General features: G+C 40.4%; 1 protein-coding gene across 1 annotated transcript; it reads left to right on the top strand.

The window, feature by feature from the left end:
• Positions 1–16,339: 16,339 nt before the first annotated feature.
• On the top strand, positions 16,340–21,192 carry tsfm (Ts translation elongation factor, mitochondrial). Its single transcript, XM_086292224.1, has 6 exons — positions 16,340–16,470; positions 16,736–16,888; positions 16,988–17,116; positions 17,245–17,367; positions 18,684–18,765; positions 20,589–21,192. The coding sequence occupies exons 1-6, from the start codon at positions 16,423–16,425 to the stop codon at positions 20,978–20,980; spliced, it is 927 nt and encodes a 308-aa protein (XP_086148350.1). The 5' UTR covers positions 16,340–16,422; the 3' UTR covers positions 20,981–21,192.
• Positions 21,193–21,418: the final 226 nt, after the last annotated feature.

The following is a 21,418-nucleotide window of genomic DNA, read 5'->3' as shown; positions in this document are numbered from 1 at the left end:
TGGTTTTGCTTCTCCTTTGTCTCGTTAGGCCTGATTTGCCCCAGCTGTGTTTCCCTCCTGTTGCCCATTCCCTGATTGCTCCCTCTATGTATTTAAGCCCTGTGTTTCAGTTTGTCAGTGTTGCGATCTACCGTTTATTTTGCTGTGTGTTTTGTCAGTCCACCAGTGTTAGTTTATTTGATTTTTTTCCAGTTATGTTATGTTTGAATTCAGCATTAAAGCTGTTTTGGTTTAAGTTTGTCTCTGGAGTCTGCACCTTGGGTCCTATTCCTGTCCGCACACAGCCGTCACACAACATGAGTGCACTTCACCTTGTATGTGAGGAGCAGGATTTTGAATCCAATTCTGGATTTAACAGAGAGCCAATGAAGGGAAGCCAACACAGGAGAAATATGCTCTCTCTTTCTAGTCCCTGTCAGTACGCTTGCTGCAGCATTTTGGATTAATTAAAGGCTTTTCAGGGAGTTTTAGGACTTCCCGATAATAATCATCTACAGTAGTCCAGCCTGGAAGTAATCAATGCAAAGCTAGTTTTTCAGCGTCACTCTGAGACAGGATATTTCTAATTTTAGAGATGGTTAGATACCATATTTCTAAGATTTTCAGGGCCAAGTACAATAACCTCAGTTTTATCTGAATTAAGAAGCAGAAAGTTTGCGGCCATCCAGGACAACACAGACAGCATCGTCAGAAAGAAAGTTGATAAAATAAATTTAAAAATGTTGTATTATTCGATACATATGCATAGCTGGACTGGCCATCGGGCATACCAGGCATTTGCCCGGTGGGCCGCTGGCGATTTTTTGTTTTTATGGGCCGATGGATTTTTTTTTTTTTTTTTTTTAGGGTGTATATATAATGAAAGGTGTTGGATTGGCCAATTGGTCATGATCGACTCTGGGCTGGACCAATTACAGCCGAGGAGGCCGAATGCACCCGCCCCCTTGTTTAGCAATCACGTGATTTTCGCGCATTGCATGCCGGGAACTCGTGGCAAAACAATTCAAGTACCGTATCAAATGCAAGCATTTGCGGCATCGCAAAACGTTCATTCCCCGGTTAGTGATGTGCGATACCACTGATTTTCTTTCCGATCCGATACCAAGTAATATTCAGGGTGGTATCGACGATACTGATCCGATACCGATACTCTGTACAAAAACTTATTTTATTTATTGTATCTCAAATTATAGCGTCATAATGATTACAGGACATCAGATTACTTGTTCTTATCACTTAATAGTGCAGAGTTCATCATATAGAAATGAAAAAAACTGAAGTGCCTATTTGAACACCTTGCCTGCCTGCATCACTAAAGGATTCCGTGAGAGACGTCTGTCTCGCCCTAGCAGCACCTGTCCCGGTCCTCCTCTTCAGTTCGCCTCAACATACGCTCGTCATATTCTGTGATATGATTTACTCTGAGGTGTTTGACAAGGTTAGTGATGTTGCCACAACCATACATGCCAACCCTCCTGATTTTTCCGGGAGAATCCCAAATTTCAGTGCCCCCCCCCCCCGAAAATCTCCCGGAGCCACCATTCTCCCGAATTTCTCCCGATTTTCCACCTCGACAACAAAATTGAAAAACCATATCGCAGAATTCAAAGCGCGGCCCAGCCAATTCCAGTTTCCAACAATGGCGGCAGCGACTTCGTTTTAATATTACTCTTACTTCTCTTTCTGGGTTGCAAAAAAACTTTTAAGATATTTTCAGGTGAGAATGTAGCTGTGTAAACTTCAAATATCTGAGCCAACCGACACATCGTTTTCAAACACCCGCGGTCTTTCACTACTCAGGTTAAACATGATATATAAGTCACTTTGATAACTTAAAAATGTTATTGTTTGGCTTTTTCAGTGTTTTATTTGTTGGTGAGTAAATTGGTTTGGCTGAGATTAAAGTTATTAGATTAGATTAGATTAAAGTAAATTAAATTTAACTTTATTAATCCCTCAGGAGGGTTCCTCCGGGGTTTTCACACAGCTGAATAAACATCAAACAGAAGACTAATTAAACAAAGTGTGAGACGGTCCAGAGTTTACGCCAGCGCCCGGTTATATTTTAGATAGCAAGGAGCAGACGGGAGAGTTTCACTCCACCGAGGGAGCTCGTGACATACTACCCGGCTTTCTTTAGACCGCGAAGGCTGGGTCCTCAGGTGGAAACAGCCTCTGAATTTGGACACCCCCGCTGTTTCCGGGCCCGCCAATAATAACGGTGACATTTAACGTATTTTATCCGATAAATAAACACTGCAAAATGTATTTATCACCCCCCAACAGCCCCTTTGAATGTCTCCCTAATTCTGAGGTCTCAAGGTTGGCAAGTATCCGGTTGTTCAGTGATGACGCGATGAATCCTACTTCCGGGTCTAAAGTAGTCTGCGTTTAATATGGCTTTTGTGTTGTTAACATGTTTAATGTTATGTATTTTCTTATATTTGATCTCAAAAAGCTCCTAAAACAGTCAGTGATCACTGCTGACCTCCCTCTGCTTTTATTACCGCTAATCATTTATTTAAGATGAGTTTTTAAAACCTTAGGATGTAACTACAGCCCAGCCCATGCAGCAGTATATGAATGACTAACCTCGTATTGTGGATGGATTATCTCAGTTGTTCTCCTGGCTGAAGTTTGGTCCTTTTACAGCACCCTGCCATGCGATTACATTTGTTCCTGACCACCGAGAACACTCACGTTAACTTTTATTGAGTGGAAAAAAAGTTAGCTTGTTCATATTATGCTAACATAGCTGTGTCGCTAGCGGTCACGTAGCACATCATTATATACCAGCTAGCCCAACTTCAGTGACCCTACAAAAGTCACTGCTGTTTCGTTTTCTGTCTTCATTTATGTTGGAAGTGATAACAGAGCTGTACGTTTTAATTTGTTTCCAAAACCCTGCAGTCAGGACATGCTATATTGTATTTAGATAGAAGCTACCGAGCTAACTTCCTGCTAACTTCCAACTCCGTTAAATGTCATAAATGTCCGTTTTCATGGATGCCTGGATGTTAAACTCAATTGTTACACCTGGTAGAGCAGAACGCTGATCATTTTATTAAAGATGAAAGACTTTAGACAGTTTTTCAACTCTCAGTAATGCCATAGTGATCGTTTGATATATGGACCTGCAGCGGAGTTTAGACCCAGACACTGCTAGTGACGTCAGACTGAACAACCGGATAGCCAAAACACCTCACTTTTTTGCCACATGTATCGCAAACCACATCTCAGCTGTTTGGAGGTAAAATACGTCCGCACAATTACGCATAGCCATTGTTGTGAGTGCGCGCGCCAAGGGGCTGCGAGGCATTTATACAGCCGTATTTCGCACATGACAATGAAAGGCGGAAGAGGAAGTAGTTCCTTTGAATGTAGACAATCCGAATGTTATAGTTTCTTTCCACTGTGTTCCTGTTAATGATAAACTACAAATTCACCCTATATTACTAAAACATCGATATTTTAACGTGAGAATCGATTCTAGAACATAAATGATTGGTATCGGAGGAATCGATATTTCAGGATCGATCCGCACATCACTATCCCCGGTTCCAATACCTTCTTGTTTTTTCTTTGCCGCACAAAAAAGGAATGTACAAAACAAAAGGAGAACAATGCCAGTCCGTACAAAGACAGACTTGACGAAAAGACAAAGAAAAGATACGAGGAAAAAATCAAAGGAGTGAATGGGTCAGACCCTTACGAGCACACAGAGTGGACAAAAGACCTTAGCGTGCTGCCCAACTTTCACCACGCGCAGATTTATAATTATACGGTTCTTGGAGTGAGTGCATACACTCATGAAGTTTAGTAACTTCAGGTCACAGCAACAAGACCAGGTACAGTTTACCAACGGATGGGTACAGGACCTTGAAATGCACCGTGTAGAACGAAAGACCATCGTACGAACAAAGGTAAGTTTACCAGTCTCACAAATCGTCGTCATAAATACACATTCGTTAACCGTTTATTAATATAACTTTTGAGCTCAACCGTAATTAATTAGTAGTGGAAATAATTTCTGGTAGCATTACAGAAATGTAGCAGTGACAATAATATTGTATGTTTTAATCGCACTGGACAATTAGTGATACAAAACAACTGTTTTATCCTGTGAATAAAAGTATATGTTTTTGTCAATGTACCATGGTAATAACAGAAGCGAAACACAATATTGTGTCAGGACAATTCACTATTTATGCACAATAAATAAAGGAGCATAGCGCGACAATTTCTGTTCAGCGCCAGACTTGCTTGTAACCTATATCACCAATTATGTTAAGAAAAATGACATATTAACTACTACAAAACTCTGACCTTTGTGGGAATGCTTGGAGCAGACTAACATGTGAGCTGGAGTGTTCTGAGACGTTATATTTGGTATATCCAGACCATCCGTTGGCTCTTACTTCGGAAACATGGCTTAAAAAATTTCTCTTCAATGACATAATCCGATAAAAAAAAAAAAGATCTCTTTACCCGTCGGCTTCCCATGGCTGTCATGCGACCGGCTATTGCAGTTAATAATACAACAGCTTCTTGCCATTTTTTGGGTTTCTTTTTATCGCTGTGTAACTGAGTTCAATTGAAAGCCTGCGTGTGCTAGTACCTCTTGCCACAAGTTCCCAGAATCCTTTGCGGTTTTACCCCTGAATGACGTCACATTTTCAATCTTTATCCTGGTGGGCCGGTCTCTAGTCAAAATGCCCGGGCCGATTTTTTGTCCCAGTCCAGCCTTGTACATATGCGTACCGAACCGAAAGCACTGTATCGAACGGTTCAATATCGATACGAGTATAGTTGCACCCCTAATATATAGATATATTCTCTATAGAGAATATAGAGAATTATATATTTTTCTTTAAAGACAGCGTTGTCAAGAGGAAGAGAATGACCTGCCCAGTAGTGATGGGTCGTTCGCGAACGAAATGGCTCTTAGAGCCGGCTCTTTGACGTGAACGACGCGAGCCGGCTCCTTATCGCGAGCCGTCACGTGGTTTGTTTGTTTTTTTCTTTCTCTCAGCCTCTCTCTCGCACTTTTTTTCCGCTTCACTCTGCACGCGAGCCTTGTGCTTTACGCTGGGCAGAGGGGGGAGGGGCGGTAGTTACACTCAGTAGCACAGGAACAGAGCCAGAGAGAGAGAAAGAGAGGCAGGGACAACATTAGAAAGGTATAGTAATCATCCACAACTATTTTCGGTTGCAGATGATAAAGGATTGAGAAAGTTTATTCATGCAGGTCCATATGACAGAGAATATGCATGTTCTTTTAGTTTTCATATTATAATTTATATTTAATTGTGTTGTGGTTTGCAGTGTTTTGTGTTCTTTTCACTTTAAATTTGTGAAAGGAAAAAGCTGAAAATTTAAATAGTTAAAACTTGAAATGTGAATAGTTGATTTTTGTATTATATGATTTATTTATTACATTTTATGTGGAGTGAATAAATAAAAGTATATTTACGGTGGCCCCTAGAGACAAAGCACATACAAACTTCAAATCACGTACGAACTCTGAAGCATGTACAAACTCCAAAACACGTAAAAACTCCAAAAACACGTAAAAACACGTACAAACTCCGAAGCACGTAAAAACTCAGAAGCATATAAAAACTCAGAAGCACATAAAAACTCAAAACACGTACAAAAGACAACAGAAGTGCTCCAGGATGCTGGGCGCAGTGTTGAGCCTTTGTTATCTTGTGGCTACACAAGCCAGCAAGTACCAACGACCGGATTTGGTGTGTGGTAATAACAGGTAAATGAACTTTTTTTTAAATTATTTGAATATATATATGAGTGCCTGTGTATAAATATACAAACAATACACACATGCTTTCAATTGTGTAATTTAAGTGATCTAGTAGCTCTGCTTTGGAAGTTCAGTTCATGCTAGAAATGTGTTTTGGAGTTTGTACGTGTTTTGTCTCTAGGGGCCACCGCATATATTTATATATAAACATATATAAATAAAACCACTTGTTTTTACGTTAGTAATTCCTTTTGTGCATAATTTTATATTATTGTTAATAATAAATTAATTAAAGCAACAAGACAACCTGAAGAGCCGGTTCGGAGCCGAAAGAGCCGGCTCTTTTTAGTGAGCCGAACCGAAAGAGCCGGATCTCTAAAAAGAGCCGGAAATCCCATCACTACTGCCCAGTTAATAGGAAATATACTTTACTATGATATATAATAAGCTCAAGTTATTCATGTACTTTATTATTAAATATTTAAACAATGAAATGAATGTTACACATGTAGTATATCTGCATATCTGTGTAAATAAAAAAGAATTATGTCAAGTATAGTAAAGTGGTTTTCATCAGGACAAAATAAAAGCCCTTGCTCTTTTTTTTATTTCAATACAAATTTCTTAAAGAAGGACAAAGAAAAGGAAATAAATAAATAAATACAAAAGATCACACTATTGCCCTTTAATTCGTTTTAAAAACCTGACATCTGTGCAGACCACAACTAGGAAGATAAGCACATCGGATTCAGATTTGATTTAAACTCACATCAGTCAGTCTCTAGAAGTCTAAAAAGTCTGTTTCTACCATTAAACATCCAATATACTCAACTTCCCAGTAGAGCAGGGCGATATGGCCAAAAATATTTATCACGATATATATTTGAAAATTTGCGATAACGATATAACTGACGATATAATTGATGCGAGACAAAATACAACTCCACAACATTACTAGCGCAAAAAGACAACCTTCCATTTATTTTCACTTAAGAAGCTGGTTTTTATGTACATTAAAGCTTTATAAAAATGTAACAGTGCAAATGCAAATTCCTTGCTGAAAGTTTAACCAAAAGGCATTTCCAGTAGAAATGGGCTGACATATACTGAGCATAACCATGTATAATATCCACTGAAGTTAAAAAGAGGTGCTTTGCAACATTAAACGGCAGTGTGCAGTACGTATTTTTCGGACCATAAGGTGCACGGGATTATAAGGCACATTAAGCGAAACAAAGCAGTCAGATAAATCAAACTTTATTAAACTCATTCTTCTTGCTTCCTCCACTTCTGTACCATTGATTCATTAATGTTGAATTCTCTGGCAGCTGCTCTATTCCCATGTTGTTGCAGTATATTAATGACTGACCTCATATTGTGGATTGATTATCTCAGTTGTTCTCCTGACTGAAGTTTGGTCCGTTTACAGCATCCTGCCATGCGACTGAATTTGTCTCCAACTATCAGGAACCTTAACGTTAACTTTTATAAGTGGGAAAGTGTTAGTGTTCGTCCTCCAGCTTCACTGTTTATGTTATGCTAACATAGCTGTGTCGCTAGCGATCACGTAGCACATCATTATATACCAGCTAGCCCAACTTCAGTAGCCCTACAAACGTCACTGCTGTTTAGTTTCCTGTCTTCATTTATGCTGTAAGTGATAGCAGAGCTGTACGTTTTAATTTTTTCAGAAATCTCTCAGTCAGAACATGCAATATCATGCTTAGGTAACTAGCGAAACTAGCGAGCTAACTTCCGCTAGCTTCCTGCTAACTTCTAACTCCGTTAAATGTAATAAATTTTGTTTTCATGGATGCCTGGAAGTTAAACTTCATAGTTACACCTGGTAAAGCAGCAATGCTGATCGTTTTATTAAAGATGAAAGAATTTAGACAGTTTTTAACTCTCAGTGATGCTGCAGTGTTGTTTGACCTGAAGCATACGGAGTTTAGGACCCAGATTACTCCCAGATTTAAGAGCATCTTAGTCCGACAAATACGACAATAACGACAGCCGCTTGCATGTTCTGCAAAAAATGTGCTTTGTTGTGTATCTGACGGACAAACACCAAACCAGTTCCACATCACGGAAGTTAAACCATTTTTACAAACCAATTCTGGTTCATCTGTTTCACTCAACAATCGGCCGTGTGCGTATGAAAACAAAGGCACTGCGCATGCGCGTTTTACTCATATTCTATCGCGATATTTCATTTTCCTATCGTTGCCTAACATTATACCGGTATTACCGTGAACGGTATAATATGGCCCAGCCCTACTTGCAAGCCTTCGTTGTGTTTCTCAATGTTCCTCAGCTTGCAATCCATTTCTTCCTGTTGTATTTTCTGTTGGTCTTTCTCGTGAAGCAACTCTTTATTTTTGAGCAGTGTTTCCTCAAGAGTTATTTGGAGCATTTTGCATTTTTCCTCCACGCCTTGGAGTTTTCTCTGCATGTCTCTCTGCTCTGTGGACTGTTGTTTCTTGTCTTGGAGGATCTCTTTATTTCTTTTCAGAGCTTCATCAAGAATTACTTGCAAGCCTTCGTTGTGTTTCTCAATGTTCCTCAGCTTGCAATCAATTTCTTCCTTTTGTATTTTCTGTTGGGCTTTCTAGTGAAGCAACTCTTTATTTTTCTGCTGTGTTTCCTCAGAGTTATTTGGAGCATTTTGTATTTTTCTTCCAAGACTTCAAGTTTGCAGTCCATTTCTTTCTTGAGCATTTCCTGTTGCTCTCTCTCTTGGATAAACAATTTCTTTCTGTGCACTGTTTTATCTAACCTTACTTGGAGCCCTCTGTGTTTTTCCTCCATCTCTTCAAGCTTGGAGTCCGTTGCTTTCTGTTTCATTTCCATTTGCTTCTTGTCTTGAAGCAACTGTTGATTTTTGTGCAGAGTTTTATCATGCTTCACCTGCAGCGCTTTGTATTTTTCCTCCATGCCTTGGAGTTTGCTCTGCAGGTCTCTCTGCTCTATGGGCTGTTGTTTCTTGTCTTGGTGAATTTCCTTAAGTTTCTCTAGAGCTTCGTCAAGCTTTTCTTGGAGCTCCTGATTCTTCTTGACCATATTTTCCTCTTTTATGCTCTCTTTTCTCTCCTTTTGGAGCAGATCTTTAATTTTTTCCAAAGCTTCATCAATCTTTTCTAGGAGCTCTTGATTCTTATCCTGGAGAGCCCATTGTTTGTCCTTAATAATACCCTCTTTTTCTTGAAGCTGGTAGGATAATTTTTCTACGTAATTCACCGCTCTTTCTCTCATTTTCTTCCGTCAGGATCTTAATCTTCTCTCTGTTCATGAGATTTTCATTTTGCATTTCTTCCAGTCGCTTTTCCTCTAATTCTACCTGTTAAACTGTTCTATGTGAAAATGTTGGGAAATGAAATATCACAGCTGGAAATCAATGAAAGTCTAAATTCAGAAGAAGTTTTGTCCTTTTCCTCATTAATGCACATCATAGATAACTATGTAATGTGTCTGTTGCACACTTTGTATGTCAGGAATAACCATAAATGTGTTGTCTTACAAACGGCTGCATCAGGTCTTTGCATCCAAAATAAGCGAGGATAACAGAACTCCTGGGAAGCAAAAAGAAAAATCTGGTTCTTGTTTTTAAGACAGTCACCTTTAGTTTCACACTGAGTAATGCTGGATTGTTGCAAACAAACCTTTCCCACTGGGTTTTATACTTCGGAGGCAACACAGAGTAAAGAGAAGCATTGTTATTCCAGTTTAACTTTAGTCTCAGTTTAGTTTTATCCCCTTGTAAATTTGATAAGAGCCAAATTCAGGAAACAAACTCAGTGTGTGGCCAGAAAATGCCATGGTGGCTTACAAACACATGTCACAACAAAATATGAAGCATAAGACATCACACGTTTAACGGAAACAGACGCAGAAGAATTCATCTCTTAAATTACTCACTTTGTTGAACTGGCGTTTGCCCGTGACCACCGGAATTGGTAGAATGGACACAAAGAAAATCAAAGGTAGACAAAAATCCGTCAGGAGGGATCAGAAGAGAGCAACGGTCTGCCAAGCCATTCCCTGTTTCAGAGTTTTGTAGTTTTGTACCTGCTGTCGCTTTAATATTAAACTAACGAGGTTGAAATAGACTCACAGTGGTTTCTGCTTCTTAATTGGACAGATGTATATCCATTAAGTATCCCAGTTCTCCATCACCGTGTCCGATGGGACAAATGAGGTGAATGGCAGAAGATTTTAACAATACCTGGTAGCTTAACACATTTTAAAATTTATTCATGAAGGAGGTCTTGATGCAGATATCTGCTGATTACAACAGAAGCTCTGAAATATTATTTGTCCTTCCTAAAGACTAATTGGGTTTTTAAAATAACTTTGTTCCCATTTTGGCCAAGAAATAAGTCAACAGTCCTTGTGGGTCCAAAGAGGGACCTTTAATCTCAAGTGCAGGGAACAACCTTAAATGGTGCAGAAAACAAGCTGTTGACAGGAATTAAGAAAGAAAAGTTTTCTGATCACTTAAATACTTAGCTTAATTTAAAAAAATTCTTAATGATGTCACTAAATTGAAAGATATGAAAGAAATGTGAAATCTAACAAACTCTACAGCTTTTATAACAGCAAAAAAGTGGCAGGTTCTCGTCCCGGTCACCTCATGCATAAATCTGCCTTGCTAATTCAAACTAATGAGGAGGGTGTGAGAAAGACCATCACTGAGTTTGAGCTGAAAGCCACTGATGCAGACACAGAGGTAACACACAGGCTACATACGTTTTCTGCAAATCTTTCACAGCTTTAATTACAGTATGTGCGTGACATCATGACAAGAATCAGGTGTCACCTTCTGTGGCGGGAACTACAACAGAGATGCTTTGAGCACTTCAGAAGGTCTTAAAGTAAAACAAAACAAAAAACTTTTCAAATGTGTAACTGAGGTCAAAATACAGCATTCGAGAACTGATTTCTTCAGCAAGCACACTCATACTTCTTTAATTAATGCGAAACTAAATGAAATGTTGCTCTCCATCCTCTGCTGCATATATTGTAGTGTTAATAATATGTATGAAGTAATTTAAATTAGCTTATTTGCCTTTTTCCTTCTTTAAGCATCTGATTCTCGTTATGAGCTGCACAATAGAAACAGATCATATCTTTGAAGCTTGGTATTTTTGTGAAGTAATTGGCATCATGTTTGGAAACATTCCAAAGTTACCAGTTTAGAAAAGAGCTGGACCTCTGAATGTTTATTTTGAGATCATTACCTAAGTTGGCTAAACTAAGCAGCCAGCTTAAAGGATAATCCAACACTGTTAATCCAATAAATCTGTAATTCTCAGTAAAAACTTGAAAATTAATTTTCTACAGCCTATTGTACAATTTTAGAGAATAAAACTCAAAAGTAATGTTAAGGTTCGCCACTATAGATATTTTGAAGCTGATTCCTGAATTTGAGTTCTCACTATTTTACTGGTTTGTTGGTTGTGCAGAACCAACACTGCTTCTTTATGTAGCTTCATCCTAGGGAGACATTGCAGGCGATATCATTGAGTCGTCCTTCCTTTCCCTGCATTTTCCCTCCTATTACACGACCTTCCTCCAGGCGGAATCCATCGTCTTCAGCGTCATCCAGGCTCCTCGACACGACACCATCGACCGCACCATCAACAGCCAACGCTACCGACAGATCAGCAGCTTCACCATGGATGACATCTACCAGAACCGCATCAGTTACAACCACGACGGCTCCAACTTGCTAAAAGACCGCTTCACCTTCCGTGACCGATAGCACCAACCTGCTCTTCATGGTGGAGGACAACGGAAAAGAGGGGTGTGTGTGTGTGTGTGTGTGTGGACAGTTTTATTACATTGGGATGATTGAAATGGCAGAGTGAGGGCATCTCTGCAAGAGTGTGCGTGCTCTGACCTTTTGTGAATTTGTGTATTCATGTGCTTCTGTCTTTGTGAGGATAGAAGCTGGGCACTTTTGCAAAGGGCGGGCACCTCCGGAAACAGAGATTGAAAATATTTTTGCAAAGGACATGTTTGGAAGGACAGGCTATTTCTGTAGCATGGAAGGAGCAGCTTTATGTTTGCCGCTCACCACAGGTTGAGCAAAAGAGTGGGTGAAGTTTTGCCTTTTCCCATCCTCCTGTAAGCTTTGATGTTTTTTGCTTTTCTTGCTTCAAATATTCATAAAAAATTAGGATAATTTTCCTTTTGTGTGTCATAGTGAATACTAATAAACCATGTACTACATGTGCATTTTAAAAACTCACATCAATTGGCTGATGGTGTATAATATTAAAAGGAAGTAAAGGCTACTTTTTTATAAGGTATGCAGAAAATGCTTATCTTATCAGGTTAGTGTGGGATCACCGCAGTCATGGTTGGGATATATGGTGTACAGCCGCAGTTAGTGCCAATTTATGTTTCCAAATCAAACCCTTATGACTCCTTAAAATGAAGCCATGGCTTTCTGACTCCCTTCAAGTTCAATCTTTTTTCACTTCTGAGATAGGACTTTTTAATGCCTGAGGATTAGCTATTCCTCAGAGCTGTTGGGACTCACAAATTGGAAACCGCTGCTCCTGAGCTTTCCTTCTAAACTCCCTCACTGGATGACATAAACCACAAAGACTTCTGTATCAGTGTATAAAGAGCCTGCTGTTTCCTTCACTGCATCCAGTTCAGTGTTGCATCGGTGCCCTCTTCTGTTCATCCTGCATCCTTCGTGCTGCTGCAGATAAAACTCTCTTACTGTTGGAAGGTAAAGGAGGGGGAAAAAAAGACTCCTTTACATTTTGCCTTCACAGTGAGAAGGAAAGCTTGACCCCACATTCTTCACTCTGATCATTTCTCCTGAATGACAATGCGTATCTGCTGTATTTTCTGTTGCACGTGTTTACTCAGCTAATTTGCAGTTTAAATCAGCAGTTCTCTCATTATGAGCCTGCTTATGTGCACCTCAACGTTGCAGATGAGGATCAGTGTCAGCCTGATGTTGTAAAATGTTGATCCTCCAGGCTGGAGGATCAACAAACAGCCACTTATTATTGTGGCAACAAGCACAGTAACTAGTTATGCCAAAATCAGGAACACGTTTATCATTACTGGGATTTAGATAGGGTCGTTATTGGTTACTTCTTGTGTTGCGTTCGACTTACCTCGGAAATCAGAACACGGACCTGGGAATGATGTCACACCCGAGTAAACGGCGTTCTGGTTAGGGGATTCCAATATGGCAACGCCCTTGAAAACGGTTATTTTGCTAGCCCTCTACAAAAACAAATTACCAATAAACACATATGCAGCTCATCTGCAGTCTGGGGTTACCTACATCTTCCTACTCGCAAGGCAGAATTTCCGAGTTCCGAGTACAAACGAAAGCACCACGACTGCAGTTTCTGTGTTGGACGTAAAAAGCGCACGTGACGCTGTGACGTAGGCTTAGACCACTGAAGCACTTAATCTACCATCATATTTTATTTATCTACATGGCCTGACTGGAGGAAATATTATTTTGGTTAAATATTGACTATTTATGAGGCTGAAAATACTTATTATTTATTTTATGTTTCTTTGTGAGGCTCAAAATACTTTAAAGTTTGCCCATCATTACTGAACATGATGTCTCCAGTTGGTGCAGTTCAGCTGTTTTCAGTTAAGTTTACGAAGAATGGACAAACCTCACTGTGTTTATGTTGGACCATTTTTGCACTGCATTTTTGCTCTATTTTGATACCTACAGCTCCTAAATGGTCTGAGGCACATTTAATGTTGGCACTGCTAGAAGTATACTTTCTACCCATTTCAATGGCAAAAATAAATATACTTTTCAAAAGTTTCAACACACTGTATGTCGTGTTTTGTCATCCACTGATTCTTCCTAGTGATACTACGTACAATGATTAGATTTATAACACTGCTGCATCAACTCCAAAATGATGTGTTTGCATTTATAGAGCTTTGAAAATACAGGGTGTGAGCTGTGATTGAAATTCAAATTTCCAAAAACTTTATTTATTTAATACAATTTCGTGCCATGCTATTTGAGATAACAGTGTTGTTATTATATTTGAGGCTTTTGCTTTGGACTGAAGTAACAGTACCTTTTATGGACATCTAAGTTCAGAGACGATTCACATTAGCAGTCACTGCATTGTTGCTCTTGCCCTTCATGCATTCATTAGATTGCAGGCTGTTGTGTGTTTTCAGGTGGTTTAATACGTTTACTGTGTCCGAACAAACTCGATCATGATCTGCTTCTAGAGACAAATTGTTTACCGTCTGCTGTGCCAGACATTTGAATTTTGCTTCGATGGTCTGTTATCTGTAGTTTATCACTGCAGTCAAGCACATTTGGGAAATTTCAAGTTGTGCAGTGCAGGAAGCAGCTGTGACTGACACAGGCAAGCACGTCATCAGGTAGTGACATAGGGAGCACTTCATGTTTGCTTTGTGTTCTGTTGACAGACCAGTATCGATCAATCGATAGTTTTCACGTGATGTGACAGCTACTGGGACATGCCTGCCCGTCCTTTCACTGTGCAGCCATTCTTTTAATCTCTTTCAGTTTAACTTGGCCTAAATGCTATCAAATGCATTAATCAATGTTAGAGCTGCTAGAACAGCGTAGATTATGACACCAACACGTAAGCACATCTCTCCTAACCCCACCTTACAGGTTCAAATCCCACCAATCCCTGCTTCTCAACAGCAACCACGCCTGTCAGTGGCGGCTCATTTAAACTGTAGGAATGATTTAGCTGACATTGGAAAAATACTCGGTTAACTTAATTGATATGGCACGTGTTGCGAAATCAGTTTCACCCCGGTTCTTTTATTCGTCGAGGCATCCAGAGACGGCACCGGAACTCAGTAGTTATTTCACAAAACCTTTGTTCATCTTTATTCATCTTCATTTAAGCATGCACTTCTAGAAGGGAAGACGAGGCTGGTGTGTCCCTCTGCAAAATCTTCACCCCTTTGTTAGTTACAGCCAACTTTATAGAGGCGTCCCCATCATAAAACCCCCCCACAGTGTGCTGCAAACTCTGTGTCTGTGTCTATGTGAGTGCTCGTGTGTGACTGTGTACGCATGTGTGAGTCCACATGAGTGAGTGTGCGTGTGGATGTGTGTACGTGACAGTTAAAACACTGTGGGTGTAGGTGACTCCCTAGAGGTCATAAAACCCATCTCCCTTCCAGACCACAGTTATCCAGTTACAAATGTTGAAACCTTTCACAGTTCAACTGGGGGAGGGGTCTCCTACAATTTACTCCTAAATTCAGTCAGGCCTTTATTACATTGAGGGCAGTGTCAGTGTCTCTAAAATAATTCTACATTCTATGTTAACACATTTCTAAACTCTAAAATAAGCTAAACATTCCTACACACGGCATTAATGTGACAAACTAAAATACCAGAACGTTTCTGATCCTACACTTTAAATGTCTCAGTCAACAAAACGTAACCTGTAGCACTTAATTTTGTTTTAACCATGAAAAATTTCTTGTTTCTTACATCCCACAGGGCAGCATTATTTACCCATTATTTACCCATCAGGATCAAAAACATACGTAGCTGTTCGCACTTTGAAAACTTTTATCCTGGCAGCAGTGTAAGGTGAGCGATTCTCTACAAAATACCACTAGATGTCACCAAATTGAAACTCTAGGAGACACATCGCCGCTTTCAGGAGTTTTAAATAAAGCTGCCAGGTCAGAAAAGAGATCACAAGTCCCCAAAATTTATAATTTCTCTTCATATCTTTGTTTTTCCTATGATGTTGTACCTGCCAGTGTAGCGAGTCAGTCACATGACTGAAAACTATTAAGAGAACTAGCTCTCTTATTGTGTGTATACAAAATGAAGTGAAATAGTTTGATAAAGATGTTAACAGACTTAAACCTTAATCTTTAAAGTTTTATCATTTTCACAGTCAGAGCTGGGGGGTCACGTTCATGCAAACTGTAAGTGTTAGATCACATCAAGCTCAAAAAAGAATTCATCCCTCTCAAAATAAAACAAACTGAGGTGTCACAGCAGCATACATGCAACATACAACAAAGCAATATATGAGTTATTAATCTTTAACATTAACTAATAATGTTGTTGGTTAAACAGAAGCATCAACTGAGTCTTGATTTCAGTATAGGTGTGGAAAGTTTAGGTGATGCTGACTGGAAACCACAGATATCATGGTTGATAACCGACTATTAGCTCTCTAATCAGTTAGTTTCTAATTCATTTAGTAAAAGTTGTCTGTCTTTACATTTACATTACTATGTGAAAAAGAACATTTAGGCCTGTGTTACATTCTATGGGACTCTTTTGCTCTGTTTGCACATTTCAGAAACAATAAAAATATTGAACCCGCTGGTTTATTTTAACTCTTTTCACCATACTAATATATAATACATATACATGCTAATATGTATAATGCATAAACAATTAAGCATGGACAATATGTAGTTAATAGTAGGACTAGCTGGGGACGGTGGCCCCAAAATCTGCCCAAGGCTCCGCAAAACCTTGGGCTGGCTGCCCTCCAGTACTCTAGGTGGCGCAGAAGTGCAAGCAAATCACTTAAACACTTTTGTCCCTGGACGGCTTCCTTCCACAGCGTGGACGTCAATGACATTCTGAGCTTTCATAAGATTGCTCACTTCTGCTGGATGCGAAGATGTCCTTAACCTTTTTGTTCAGAACATTAACAAGAGATGTCGCAAAGGTAAGGGCATGATTGACGTTTAACTTTAAACTCGTGTTGTTTGTCTCGCTGAGTTAGCCTCCTGCGTTTGTGGGACATCTTCAGTGACTTAACTTTGCTAATTCATTCGCATTTCGTGCATTTCATAGCCACTTGATATCACAGCAGAAGCAAAATTTACTATAAATTTGTATTTACTGTGACCAATGGCATAGAATGGGTCCTCAAATACATAAATGTGGCTGCTTTGTTGAAGTTGTGGTGTGTGCTCCTCTGTGTCTCTAAGGTCAGTGTTGGCCAGCATGTGCAGTCTTTACACACGGGATGTCAGCTGCTGGCAGCAGAGAAAGCCCTCCTCATGAAACTGCGGAAAAGCACCGGCTACACTTTTATTAACTGTAAGAAAGCCCTGGAGAAGTTTGATAATGACGTAGCACAGGTGAGGGCCTCTCGTAATCTGTCAGGTGCTGTTCGGCGTTATGTCTTTGACACTAATGAGCTGTGGGACTGTTTTCAATGTAATTTGGCAAATGTTCAGGCAGAGACATGGCTGCATGAGCAGGCCCAGAAGGAGGGCTGGAGCAAAGCAAACAAGCTCGAAGGTCGCAAAGCCAAAGAGGGCCTGATCGGCGTGTTTGTGGGGGACAAAGCTGCGGTAATGGTTGAGGTAAGCCCACTGGTGCGGGGATTCATTAGCCATCTCCTCCTAGTTCTTCTCCTTTTTTCTTTTTCTCAACAACTTGGTCTTTTGTCTCTCTGTTTGTTTGTTTGTTTGTTTGTTTGTTTTTGATGCAGGTGAACTGTGAGACAGACTTTGTGGCACGCAATGAGAAGTTCCAGCAGCTGGTTAAGGATGTGACATTTGCCACCTTGGCCCACTTCAGAAATAAAACTCAAAGTCAGTCGGGATATGTAAAGGTAAGGATGCATGCTGAGGCCTGGGAGTAGAAATAAATGTTTATTTTATTTTAATTTCATAAATGTTAATGGAAACAGATCATTATTGTGTCACAACTTCACCTACCTCTAAGGTGCATGGAAGTCTAAACTAAAACATGATTTAGCATGTGGCCTTCAGACAAAACATAATAGAGTAGGTATGAACCAGAAAGAATGCACAGCAGTACATCAGCAACAAGGTACATCAACATGCACACCAACCAATGGGGCACCTACAGGGACGAGCATCGCAATTGGTCCTGCAGCTTCAGGCAAACATGAGCTGTGTACAGCCATGACCAAACACTGCTAGTTGTTCATTTAAATTGAATCTGGTGTTTTGAACATCCTGTTATGCCACACCAGTACTTGAACTCTTAAAACTGATTTGTGCAGCAACTTTTTGATACACCAGAGTTTTTAATGTGTCAGTGCTGACAGAGTAACACTTATGACGCGTGCCAGATGAGAATATATTGCAGCTTCCTTCAAGAATGCTTCTGGGAACCTGGGAAACGATGATGATGTTACCCATCTCCTTTATTAGATAGTTCTGTTTCCTCTTGACCAGGTCAACCTGAAGCTGCATAACCATATGTCCCACCAAAGGTGAAATGAAACGCACAGATTACAGAAATTATGGCAGTGCATGCTTTAACAGTGTTATCAGTCGTTCATTGGGTTTGGTAGGTTAAAAGTGCATTACTACTTCAGTGTTTTGGTTTTTTGTTGTTCTTTTTGTTTTTTACTACTTCAGTGTTGCATACTTTTTCTGTGGTCCAACCTTAAATCTTCAATCTAATCAAAATATGAGCTAAAATGTTGTATTTTCTTTAAGAACAATTGTATTTAACAAAAAAAAAAAAAAGAAAATCAACCTCACAGGCCTTTGGCTATACATTTTTTATGCTACCCAGTTATATGCAAAGTATTAGGCTAATGGATGACCCACCTGCCACTGGGACACCAACTTCAATACAAGAGCAGTACATTTAAGTCAGAGTAATGAGTAGTATTGTAAAGTAACCACATCCCATTACCAGTTTAAATTCCCTTTTTGTATAAATACATTTTATATAAATAGGTAACTGTACATACTTGTGAGTAATTTCAAACTGAATTTGTGTCTGAATTTGTGTGGCCCACCTGCAGAACCTTCATAGCCCACCAGGGGGCTCCCGCCAACACTTTGGGAATCACTGCTCTAGTCACTTAGACACTCCTGAAGAAACGCAAAACTACACATTAGCCTTGTGTAGCAGTCCTTACACTAACAAACTGGCTTTTCTTTCCAGAGTGTCCTGTCAAGCGATGACTTAAGCAAACTCAGCGTGGGTGAAGGAACTTCACTAGCTGATCAGGTGGCTCTCACTATAGGTCAGTACTTTGCCTAAGGGACACTGCTCATTGTAAAGCACTTTTCACACATGGGACATATAACACTGCAGTCTGTTAAAATTATGGTTTTCTGTTATTCAGGCATTTCACTTTTATGCTCACAGCTTAATAGAAATATAAGATGGAGAGAAATGTGGTGCACACTTAAAGTAAACTGCTCAGAAAAATATGTTAAACACATCAGATCTCAATGGGGGGGGGAGAGGGGGGAGAGAGATCATGTTGGATATCTATGTATCTATAAGGATGCCAAATTCTTTGATGGAAAGGAAAATTAGCAGCCTGCAGAGGGCTGAATTTAAAGATGCCCTTGAAATCAAAGTGAAAACATTATGTGGCAGGCTAGTCTGTCTTACAAAGATTTTATTGCAGCAACTCAAAATGGTACTCACTAGTTTGAATGGCTCCCATGTGCTTGTATTGCATGCCTGATAACGTGGGGACATGCTCCTAATTAGGAGTCCTGGGGGATCTCCTCCCAGATCTGGACCACAGCATCACTGAGCACCTGGACAGTCTGAGGTGCAGACTGGTGAGGTTGGATGGACCGAAACATAATGTCCCAGATGTGTTCTATCGAATTTAGATCAGGCGAGTGTGGGGGACGGTCAACTGTATCAAATCTTTCATCCTTCAGGAACTGTCTGCTAACTCTCGCAACATGGCACCGGCCATTTACATACGCTAGGATGAACCCAGGATCCACTGCTCCAGTGTGGGGTCTGACAATGGGTCCAAGGATTTCAAGGATAGCTAATGGGAGTCGGGGTGGCATTCCTTAGCCATCACTGACCCACCACCAAACCAATCATGCTGAACAATGTTGCAGCCAGCATAACGTTCTCCATGGCTTCAACAGACCCTTTTGCATCCATCACACAAGTCTGTGCTCAGGGGGAACCGTTTCTAATCTTTGAAAAGTACAAGGTGCCAGTGGTGGACCTGCCAATTCTGGTATTGTTTGGCTAATGACAGTTGAGCTCCACAGTACTGGGCAGTGAGCATAGAGCCAGCTAGGGAACGTTGGGTTCTCAGGCCACCCTCATGAAGTCTGTCTCTGATTGCTCAGACACATTAACATTTACACCAGTGGCCCGCTGGAGGTCGTTTTGTAGCTCTGGCAGTGCTCAAGTTCCTTCTTGCACAAAGGAGTGGAGACCGGTCCTGCTGATGGGTTAAAGAACCTTCTGCGGCCCTAGCCAACTCTCCTAGAGTAACTGCTTGTCTCCTGGAATCTCCTCCATGCTCTTGAGGCTGTGCTGCCACGCGGCGGTCCTTCTGGCAATGACACATACGAGTGTACCATCATAGAGGAGCTAAACTACCTGTGTAACCTCTTAGGGTCCAGATATTGCCTCATATGACCATGTTAATTTAATGAACACCAATCAGCTGAAACCGATTAACAACCCCCTCTGCTACTTGACTGACCAGATCAATAATATACTCTGATTAAAAAGTGTAACTTTTTTTGAGCAGTGTATGAAATATTGTAACAATACATTCAGACTTTGGCTGTTAAACTGATGCAGTAGGCTGGATGTTATTAGGCAGTTAAAGTTTTACAGAAAAGTTGCTAGGCTAGGTTGTTCATTCAAGTGTAAAGCTGACATGTTTAGATGCTGTCAGATTGTCAGGAAGGAGTGCATGCTGTTTGGTTTGAAACAAAATGTAAATAAATAGAAATATAATCGGAACAAAATTTGAAATTGTCAAGTTTTTGAATTGTTGCTTAATAGCATGAAAATGAACAGTCTGTTGCAGCAGGCTTTGGTTTTATATCGGTGCCTCTTGCTCCTCAGGTCGCCTTGGTGAGAACATGTCTTTGAAGCGGGCAGTGACGGTGGGCATCCCTGCTGAGTGGAAAATTGGTTCATATGTACACGGCGGCATCAGCACCCAGACAGAGGTAGCCATGGGCCGTTATGGAGCCCTGGTCGTATTTCAGGGTGGAAAGGAAGGAGAGCAGGAAATGCTAGGTCGTAAACTGGGACAGCATATAGTGGGAGAGTCGCCTTTGTCTCTGGGTAACATGGATGACCTGCCCTGTGGCGAAAGTGAGACACGCCTGCTGCCTCAGACCTTCCTGGCAGACCCCAGCAGGACTGTGGCACAGTTCCTCAGAGGTCAGCAGGCTCGAGTGTTAGACTTTGTCCGATTTCAATGCGGCGAGACGACTGAAGACGCAGAATGAAGAGAGGGAAATTGTACATCCAGCTGAATTTGACATGTCTTCATTTCATGTGTGAATATAATTCAGGTTTTTGTGTACTCTGTAAGACTGAGGCATCACAGTCACACAGCATCATGAATTTGAAAGAGTGTGTGCCCGCAAACACTGGTACCTGATGAAATGACCAATCCAACATTAAAATCTTTTTCCTGAAAAACCTGTCTTAGTATTTCATTTTATACACTATTCTGCATTTTAACACATAAATATACTTTTTTTTTTTTTTTTTTAAATGAAAAGGTTTAGTGGTAATTATTTTCTTTCTTTATATATGACGAACCTCTTGCTTTGTAACCTAACTGAACTTACCATCCATCCATCTTCCGCTTATCTGGGGCCAGGTCGCGGGGGCAGCAGCCTAAGCAGAGAAGCCCAGACCTCTCTCTCTCCCCAGCCACC

Source organism: Aulonocara sp. 'chitande type north' Nkhata Bay, linkage group LG5 (genome assembly GCF_057382095.1).
Source record: "Aulonocara sp. 'chitande type north' Nkhata Bay isolate Kocher_YH1m ecotype deep benthic linkage group LG5, A_spYH_male_GT1.1, whole genome shotgun sequence".
In the NCBI taxonomy this organism is placed as follows: domain Eukaryota; kingdom Metazoa; phylum Chordata; class Actinopteri; order Cichliformes; family Cichlidae; genus Aulonocara; species Aulonocara sp. 'chitande type north' Nkhata Bay.
The sequence above is the reverse complement of the archived record's forward strand: the minus strand, read 5'-3'. Positions and strand labels throughout refer to the sequence as shown.

Excerpts from the sequence above, each read along its gene's own strand:
- tsfm (XM_086292224.1), top strand. The coding sequence starts at position 16,423 with ATGTCCTTAACCTTTTTGTTCAGAACATTAACAAGAGATGTCGCAAAG. Across the intron at positions 16,471-16,735 it reads TAACAAGAGATGTCGCAAAG|GTCAGTGTTGGCCAGCATGT; the intron begins GTAAGGGCATGA and ends TGTGTCTCTAAG. Across the intron at positions 16,889-16,987 it reads TTGATAATGACGTAGCACAG|GCAGAGACATGGCTGCATGA; the intron begins GTGAGGGCCTCT and ends GCAAATGTTCAG.